The 9961-nt window shown below is 41.2% G+C and overlaps 1 protein-coding gene across 8 annotated transcripts; it reads left to right on the top strand.

Moving 5' to 3' along the window:
• The first annotated feature begins 4124 nt into the window (after window positions 1–4124).
• Window positions 4125–8267, top strand: LOC148845935 ((-)-germacrene D synthase-like). Of its 8 annotated transcripts, none has more exons than XM_088956232.1 (7): window positions 4125–4316; window positions 4803–5076; window positions 5567–5942; window positions 6349–6567; window positions 6696–6738; window positions 7284–7532; window positions 7679–8267. In XM_088956232.1, the coding sequence occupies exons 1-7, from the start codon at window positions 4179–4181 to the stop codon at window positions 7970–7972; spliced, it is 1593 nt and encodes a 530-aa protein (XP_088812358.1). In that variant the 5' UTR covers window positions 4125–4178; the 3' UTR covers window positions 7973–8267. The 8 variants fall into 8 exon arrangements, with proteins under 8 accessions (XP_088812358.1, XP_088812355.1, XP_088812360.1 ...); XM_088956229.1 differs by having other exon boundaries at window positions 6696–6834; XM_088956234.1 differs by having other exon boundaries at window positions 4128–4241.
• The last annotated feature ends 1694 nt before the right edge of the window (window positions 8268–9961 follow it).

Raw genomic sequence — 9961 nt, 5'->3', positions numbered from 1 at the left:
GTGAGGTCGGCCCAAACGGTGACCTCTTCGGCGTAGATAGCCCCCTTGCTCTTTCGAAGGCTGCACTGAGGTATCAGGATGCTCTGTGCTCCCTCTTGACTCCTCGAGCTAGAAATTGTCATCTCGACTGTACGAATGGGCTCAGCGGAAGCTTCAACCGCTGCATCAGTAGCCTCGGTGGTGACCTCGGGCTCCACAACTGCCTTTGGAGCAGGCTCTGCCGATGTCTTGGGCTCCCGAGGTGGTAAGATCTCCTCCAAATCAATGGGTGGAGGTACATCTGGGAGCTCAGGCTCAGAAGTAGGAGCCTACGGAAGCTCGGGCTCGGAGGTGGGGGCCTATAGGGACTCGACGCGAGCTCTCTTGGTAGCTCGCTTCTTCCTCCCCTTCATATGGCTGAAGAGCCTCTCTCCCTTGAGCTTCTCTTCTTCCATGGGTCCTGCAATAAAGCCCAGCGTCAGCAACTCAAAGGTACAAACAACAGAGGTAAAACGTTTCAACTCTAGGTCAAACGACCTACCCGAGCTCAAGCCGGCCTGTAAGAGCTTGCTCTCGGCGATATAATCCTTGTAATTAAACCCGATCTCAGCCCATGACTGGAGCGTCTCTCTTGTCTTCTTGTCTAGGATAACGTCGGGGTCTTGAATAGCCGCCCTCCAGTGAGTGGGGAAGGGCCACCCCGCGGTGTTCTGGACTACAAAGTAGTCCTGCTTCCAGGCCTGGACTTTGCTAGGAAGCTTGTGCAGTAACTTGAAACCCGTGTGAGGGGACAAGTAGTAGGCCCACCTATGCTCGGGGAGAATGCTTGAAGCTCTCTTCTTTATTGAGAGGATTGAGCAAAAAATGTCTAAGTTCAGAGGGAGGATGTACTCGAAGCAAAGGGAAATGGTCCCGATCACATTACGAATGGAGTTCGGGTGAAGCTGGTCTATTGTGGCGTTGAAGTGGTTCAAAACCTCTATGATAAGAGGGTGGAAAGGAAGACGGTGCCCGGCTATGAGTTTCTCCTGGAAGATCACGACTTCATCAAGATTGTGCTCCCATGGGAAGTTACCTGCAGGTAGACTGTAGGCATATTCCCCAGGCAGATTGTATTGCCGGATGAGGTATCGGAGCCTCTCTAGGGTCATAGTGGAAGGACCGAACCTATCCGACATCCGACCTCGGTGAGAGGTGGACGCCAGATTACCCGAGGCCTCCCGCGCCTCGTGAGACTGGACTTTGGTGGGGTCACCTTGAGCCGAGGTACCCACCTCAAGCTCATCCAACTGACTATCGAAACTAGACATAGTAAAAAAAAAAGAAATGAAAAATGAAAACGACCTGGAAGGAATAAGGAAATTGAAAGAAAAGCTAAGGTGACTCACCAAGGAAAAACAACCGAACTGGGGAGAATTGACCCGAGAGGGAGGCCTTAGACACGAGCTCAAGACGAATGTTGAGAACTTATGGCAAGGGAAAAATGACCAGGACCCCCACTATTTATAGCCATTGTACGCGGGCATCAACGGTCAAGATCAAGATGATCTGATGGCTCTCAAGAAAACTGGCTATGCGACCTTCGAGGCAAAATCGATTTAGTGTGTTTTTTGATGTCTGCGGAGTCCATAGATCGCTTGACGTCCGCGCGTGGACTGTACGCGACCCGAGTTGGCACACCGCGAACTCCCCGTGTCGACAAGAATTCCTGAGCTCCGAGCCAAATCCACCTGGCACACCGCGAACTCCCCGTGCTGGGTCAGAACCCCCAACACAGGGAATGGGGGGCAATTGATGGATGGTGATTTGGCCTGACCTTGTAGCACGGGGACACGTTGGTACAACCTGGCATAAATGACAAATTAGCGTGGCAGCCTGGCCATAACTCGGCGTGATGAACTCGCCGGAGCCCGGCAACACAACTCGACGGACATGGCAACTCACCGAGAAGTAACATCCAGCTTACCCCAAATTCTCCCTAAGGGAGCGCCCCGAGCTCCCTCCAAGCGGGGGCTCCCGAGCTCCTCCCAATGGGCCCCGAGCTCTTAAGGGAACACCCCGACCTACGGATAAGTATCTTGAAGTGAAAACACTTCGGGTCAGCCCTATTGACACTCCTGTCCATACTTGCCTAAGGCTCACCTCAAGCATAAGCACCTCGGTGTACCCCCAGCACCCCAGTGTAAGGTAGCTCAGACCAATGCAGCTCGGTGCAAAGTAGCTCGGCAATCTGCGGGAAAGATCTGCCTAACAATAGTACCTGCCGAATCTGGAGGCTGCATCCACGTCTCTTGTCGGGCGGCGTCGTGCCAACCACTTCTGCCAGATGTGGCATGCCTGACAGGTCTGTACCATGCAACGACTGCCTGCATCCGCCACCTCGGTTCTGGTAGTAACGGTTGTGGTAGAGGCAGTTACGCCTGATTTGAGAGATCTCCGATATAAAAAGACCTCGACCTCTAAGAAGCCAAGGTACTGAACTTGCACCATCTGCACTCTTAGCTCTCTCTTTTTATTCTATTCAATTCTCTCAGAGTTCTAACTTAAGCATCAGAGTGTTCCCGCTGGGTGAGTTCCCCGAGAATTCTTCACCTTCCTCTTCATCTCAGGTACCATCCGTCAGCTAGAAGCTAGGTACCATGCCCGGATCACGCTGCATCAAAAGCTTTAGTTCTGAATTCCTATTTCTTTGACATTTTTGGTTGTGTTCCATCTAATAGATGGGTCTTGTGTCATTGAGGTCAATGCAGTATAGGTATTTCACTCAGAAAAACTTACACGATGCCATGCTTCTGTTTTTGGAGATTGCTGATGATTTACCAGTTTAACACTAGAGGTTTTTGTCTGTGTCAAAAAGACAAATTGCCATATCTTAACAGTTAAAAGTCTTATGAAATATTTGACTGGTAATCATTACAGAGCTATATATGTATCATGTATCAATCATTTTAGTATTTCACTAATTCTTCTGCTACTTGCTATGCTGTTAATATGCAAATAATCTAGATGAATCTAATAAAACCTGACCAAAGTTTATCCATATGATCAAAGATACTATCATCTGAAACAGATATACATCGACTTATCCTATGGCCAAACTCCTTAATGCCTCTACTTTGGATTATCTTTTTAATCAGCTTCAGAAACAAAATAATGTGCTACCAAAACTAAATGACTAATGAGCAGGTGGATCTATCAGGCAGCTACTATGACACCATCCAAAGTTATCATGTGGCGTTATTTTGTATTCTCATCCGCTGATCCTTCTTTGTCACGTCCCATCAGTCCTCTCTCCTAGTAATGGCCATCCAAAGTTATCATGTGGCGATATTGTCTCCGCGGTAGTGCTTTAAAATCCTGTCACATTTCCGTAAATTAAAATCAACCTGTCAAATGTGTGATTCATGCTTTGACACACCTAGAAATAATTCCAAAACATCACAAATTTCATGGAAATGAGGTCTTTTTCATCAGTGGGTATTCTGATTTGTCAAAGTTCTCCCACCATCTTATCCTTCCATTCTCATCACATGTGAATTTAGGTTCTGTTTAGTTTGTGGGAATAGAGTCTGAAATTGAAATTTGAATGGACTATTTAGATTCTAACTATTTGATTGGATAGAATCATAATTTCATTTTCATTCCTTTTTCTTTTGAAATTACATTCTCCCATTTGAGGGAATGGTTATTTTCTGCTCCTCCCTTAAGAATGAAATCCCACTGATTAATTCCCATTTTCATTTATGTCTGAACCAAACAGACTATATGGGAATAAACCACTCGGATTTTGATTCCAAAGGATTTTTGTTCCAATTCCAACTGCAACTAATGAACCCCTATCATAAAAGTGATTAACAATCGGATGATATATCAAAATTTACAAGGGGTTTTGATTGGTTAAAGTCTTCACTGGTAAGTCAGGATTTGATCCCAATACAAAGTCCCAACAGCCTTACATGTGGATCATCTTCTGCTGGGTCCAGGTCTGTACCCTCTATAACCATATGTTTTGGCAGCATTGGATTTTTCCAAAACATACATTCACATCAGTAACAGTAACAGGTATGGTATTATGCTGTTGCCAAATTAATCTTGTTAATCTTGTTATCACCAATAGTGGCCTATAAATATCTACTCATAACCTTTAAGTTCTTATCATCATTCGCCATTCATCCAAACCTCGTCCCTTGAGGAGCAACATGCATCACCAAGCCTTTTCATGTCCCCCCATTTTGCGTCTTCCCGAAATTGAAAAACCAAAGGTTGTTCGTCGCTCAGCAAATTTTCGTCCTAGCATTTGGGGTGATCGCTTCGCTACATATACTTGCGATAACATGGTTCTCTCTCTCTCTCACACTCACACACAGACACACATCCTAACATTTGGGGTGACCGTTTTGCTACATATACCTGCAATAACATGGTTCTCTCTCTCTCAAACACACACATCCTAGCATTTCAGGTCGCTTCGCTACATATACCTGCAATAACATGGTTCTCTCTCTCTCTCATACATACACACATCCTAGCATTTGGGGTGACGCTTCGCTATATATACCTCCAATAACATGGTTCTCTCTCTCTCACACACACACATCCTACCATTTAGGGTGATTTCTCCGCTACATATACCTGCGATCACATGTTTCTCTCTCTCTCACACACCCACGTGGGCGGGCGGAGCCAGGGGTAGTAGAGGGGAGCCATGGCCCCCCTAAGAAAAAGCCCTAGCTCCACCCCTGCTCTCTCAAACATGTACCACACAGCCACAACGCACAGATGTGTGTTTTATTTGGTTTTGACATATAAATTTGTCTATACAGACAATTGATGCCTGCAATAAACAAGCTGAAGGGCTGAAAGAAGAAGTGAGGTGTATGCTAATGAATTCTACCAATGGTCCATCAGAAATACTGAGTTTGATTGACACAATCCAACGCCTTGGATTGGCATATCACTTTGAAAGAGAGATCGATGAGATCCTAGAACATATGCTTGTCACCCATGTTGGATATTTCAATGGTGTGGATGATGATCTGCATACCGTTGCTCTTTGGTTTCGATTACTCAGACAAAATGGCTATAATATACCATGTGGTAGTCATCCCTCACTTCTCTTCACAAGTTTCTTTTTCATTTCTATGTTTATTATGCATATTCATTAGCGAAATTAAATCATGGTATACATTGTCCAATGCTGAAGGAAATACTGACCCCTTTTACTAAAATAATGCATATACCCTACAACCCCTTTATTTGATCAACCTTTAATCAGGAACCATTTATATTTCTGTTTGAGAAAAGTTATGTGACCTCTTAAAATTAATTCTCATATCAACCTTTTAGGATACAAAACCCTACCCTCAAATTATTACTTTGGTTTGGAGGAGTGTGTGTGTGATATGAGAACTGTTTGGAGTATTTTTGGAATTAATTAAAACCTGGACTCTCTTTTCCAACTTGCTTTAAGAGGGCGTACAACCATTCCCAAACAGAAATATAAATGGTTGATCCCCAACCCTCAACAAATAATGATGCCTTTGTGCTTTCATCGTTCATTCATTTCCTCAATCGGGTGGTCAAGCAGATATCTTCAACAAATTCAAAGATGATCATGGAAAGTTCCGAGATGGCTTAACTAGAGACCTAAAGGGCATTCTAGGTTTGTATGAAGCTGCACATCTTGGGATACGCGGAGAAGAAGTTCTAGATGAAGCCCTTGCTTTTACCACTGCTCAACTTGAGTCGTCTGTGGTCACCAATACAAGCTCCCATCTTGTAAAACAAGTGATGCATGCCCTAGAGCAGCCCTTCCACAGGAGTATGCTCAAGTTAGAGGCACGCCATTATATATCTTTCTACCAACAAGATGAAACACATAACCCAGTTTTGCTACAGTTTGCAAAGCTAGATTTCAACCGATTGCAGCCTTTACATCTCAAGGAGCTAAGCCAAATATCTAAGTAAGTTTCTTTTACTTCCCCCCGTCCCTACAAAATAATAATAATAATAATAATAATTAGGGCTGTCAGCGGATCGGGTTCAGGTAGAATAGGAATTAATCTTGCTCACAAGAAATACTAAGGATTTGGAACTGAACAGGACCCGACAGGGTCTGTAAGTTTTAGACCCAGAATTGAATTGATCGGTTCTCGAGACAATTGGGTCTGACCCGATAGACCCAATTGAGTCAGGTCTGAATCGGTTCAAGGTTGAGAGGAGCTGGTATATATACATATATATATCAGGACCAGGAGAACCAATCCATCAGATCTGTTGGGTCGGCCCTAACCCATTGATAGCCCAACAAAAGAGTCCTTCAAGGTATGTATCAACTAATCCAGGCTTGTTTAAATATCTTTGTCAAAGGTGGTGGAAAGATTTAGATTTTGCATCAAAGATACCTTATGCTAGAAACAGAGTGGTAGAATGCTACTTTTGGATAATGGGAGTGTATCCAGAACCTCAGTACTCTCTTGGAAGAATGATCCTAACCAAAGTAATAGCCATGGCATCAGTGCTCGATGATACTTATGACATATATGGCACACTCGAAGAACTCCAGCTTTTTACGGATGCAATCGAAAGGTTTGATGCATATCTCATGGCTTTTTAAACATATCATTATTGCTCAATTTCTATCAACTTAAGTCGTTAGTTAGAGTTCTACTACTTCATCTCCCTCTTGATCATTTTATTTTAGTTCATCTATTCAGGTGGGATGTCGGTGAAACTGATCAGCTACCGGAATACATGAAAGTAATATATCTTGCACTCTTAGATGTTTATAATGAAATTGAGGAACAGGTGAACAGAGAAGGAAGATCTTATTGTGTATATTATGCAAAAGAAGCGGTACATTAATACATACTTCCACTTCTCTGATTCTTTTCATCTCGAGTTGTGTTACTTATTCCTCAACTTTTTTTTTTTTGTCCTTTATGGCACTTTTTTCTAACCTTCAATGACCCTGATGGCCAGATCATTCATCCCGAGAACCATCCAGACAACTGATTTCGTTTTACCATTAACCCGATCCTTGGCCAAAAATTATTAACTTGGTCAGTGATTCATTGACCTGCGAGATCGAACTATTGATCTAGACAACGGTTTTTTATCATTTTTTATTTTTTAATTGAAACAGGCCATCCATTCAAACTGAATGATTGAACCGCTGGCCCAAAAACCGGTGGCCAAAGTGGTTCTACCTCCAGATCGATTTTTAAAACATTGCTTTATGCTTAACTCGTTGAAAATCATAAACTCACATCCTAACAGTCTCTATTATTTTAATCGAACTTCAGATGAAAAAACAGGCTAGAGCTTACTTGGTTGAAGCCAAATGGTTCTTTCAAGGGCACATTCCTATAGTCGAGGAGTATATGGATGTGGCCTTGATCAGCACTGGTTACCCTTTGCTGGCAGTTACATCCTTTGTGGGCATGGGAGAAATCGCAACAAAGGAGGCCTTTGATTGGGTGTCAAACCTACCTAATCTCGTAAAAAATTCAAGTATAATTAGTCGTCTCATGGATGATATCATGACTCATGAGGTATGTATCTTAGACAATAAGCATTCATTCATTATTTTACATTGAAAATCTACATCTTAAATAGTGAATGAAGATTTTCTATGAATGAATGTATGTATGCATGTATGTATTCTAATTAATTGCAATTGTAATTTTTGTATGTGAAGTATGAACAAGAGAGAGGAGATGTTTGTTCCAGTGTTGAATGTTATATGAAGCAATATGGTGTGTCAAAGCAAGAGGTAGTTGAAGAGTTCAGTAGGAGTATCACAAATGCATGGAAAGATATAAACGAAGAGTGCCTCAGAACAACTGCCATACCAAAGCCACTGCTCACAAGAGTTGTAAACCTAGCACGCATGATGGATGTTATCTACAAGCATGGAGATGGATACACCAATGCTGAGACAGTGTTGAAAGATCACATCACATCTTTGCTGATTGATTCCATAAAAATTTGAGTAGGTGTTCAATAAATTATAAGCTTTCCGTGTAGGGCCCATCTCATAAAATAAAATTAGAATCCACTTCACTTCAGCCCACCCAATCGAGCAATTGTTTCATTACTGGAATGATCCTAACCAAAGTAATAGCCATGACATCAACTCTCGATGATACTTATGACATATATGGTACACTTGAAGAACTCCATCACTTTACAGATGCAATCGAAAGATTTGATGCATATCCAATGGCTTTTTAAACATGTCATTATTGCTCAATTTCTATCAACTTAAGTCATTGGTTAGAGTTCTATTACTTCATCTCTCTTGATCATTTTATTTTAGTTCATCTATTCACGTGGGATGTCGGTGAAATCGAACTGCTTTTTTATAAGTTGCTTATCTGAGAAAATGCAATTATCTAGGTAAGTACACTTACATGGGTTACCCATGTTCGTTTATTTTCCAGGTAAATAAGGTAATGTATATTTTAGTCATAGAAATCCATTATTAAAAGGGGCATTTTTGTTCCATTCAAGTACTGACAACTTTCCCGTTATGTGGGAAAGTTATTTACCCACCTTAGGAGATGGGCATCACTTGCCTGGATAAGTGATGATACCCAGGAAAATAAACTTTCCCTGGTCCCCACATAAAGCTGAAAAAAGAACATGGGGTTCTTGGTCAATGGAAACCAAAATCCCATTGACCAACTTTCCCCCCTCACAAAATCCAAAAAAATAAACGCCCCCTAAAGTAATATATCTTGCACTCTTAGATGTTTATAATGAAATTGAAGAATAGATGAAGAAGGAAGGAAGATCTTATTGAGTGTATTATGCAAAAGAAGTGATACACTAATGCATACTTTCACATCTTTGATTCTTTCCATCCTGAGTTATGTCACTTATCCCTCAACTTTTTATTTCGCTTTTCTATCAACCAAACATGGCCCAAGAAGGGTTACCTAGAGAACAATGTTCTTTATGGCAGTGTTTTTGAACCGTCGTTGACCGGGATGGTTGGACTGTTCGGCTGGAATTCATCTATGCAACCGGTTCTGTTTCACCCTTAACTCGGTCCTTGGGCAAAAACTGTTGACCTGGTAGGGAAACCGCTGATCTGTGCAGTTGAACCATTGACCCATTTGACCCAAACTATGGTTTTAGCTGTTTTTTATTTTACTTATTTTTTTATTTTTTACATTTTTTAACTGAAATGGGCCATCCATTCAAACCGGACAATTGAACCGCTGACCCAAATATCAATGGCCAAAGTAGTCGGTTTTTAAAACATTGCTTTATGGTTAACTTGTTGAAAATCATAAATTCACATCCTAACAATATTTATTAATCTGATTAGTGATAAGAGCATACATTATCGAATAATTAAATTGTATTAGTATTTTGAACCTTGGGGTTAAAGTTGTGATGGGTGAGTTTAATGATGAAAGGAGTTATAATGGGGCGAGCATGTAATTGAGATTACGATGAGAGAGAGAGAGAGAGAGAGAGAGAGAGAGAGAGAGAGATGGGAATTAAAATGGATCAATCTTCACTTCTTTTTAGCTGTCTTTAAATTGGGTTATGTGGAATCCATATAATACACATGCATTTTCCGATGTTTTTATATATCAAAACTCAAGTAATGTATTAACTAGAGGATGGGAGTTAATTCCATAAATATAAAACTTTGAATGTGAAGGATTTGAATGAAGTGAAGAATAATATTTCAAATTATATTTTTAGCCCTCACAATTAGAGAATAACTAAATTCAAAAGTATGAATATTTTAATATAGATCGAATAAGATTATATGAAAGATAATGGGAATTAATACTTCAAAGATAAGACTTATTGAGAAGAAATTGAATGAGATGAAAAGTAGTAGTTCAAATTACAATTTTGTCCACATAATTAAAGATGCACTAGTTGCAAAAATAGTAGACTTTTAGTCAACATACTTCCTTCAAATGTAAATGGGTTATATGAACTTTTGCATTTAATT

This window comes from Nelumbo lutea, chromosome 7 (genome assembly GCF_056320005.1).
Source record: "Nelumbo lutea isolate HS-2025 chromosome 7, American lotus-T2T, whole genome shotgun sequence".
Taxonomy (NCBI): domain Eukaryota; kingdom Viridiplantae; phylum Streptophyta; class Magnoliopsida; order Proteales; family Nelumbonaceae; genus Nelumbo; species Nelumbo lutea.
The sequence above is the reverse complement of the archived record's forward strand: the minus strand, read 5'-3'. Positions and strand labels throughout refer to the sequence as shown.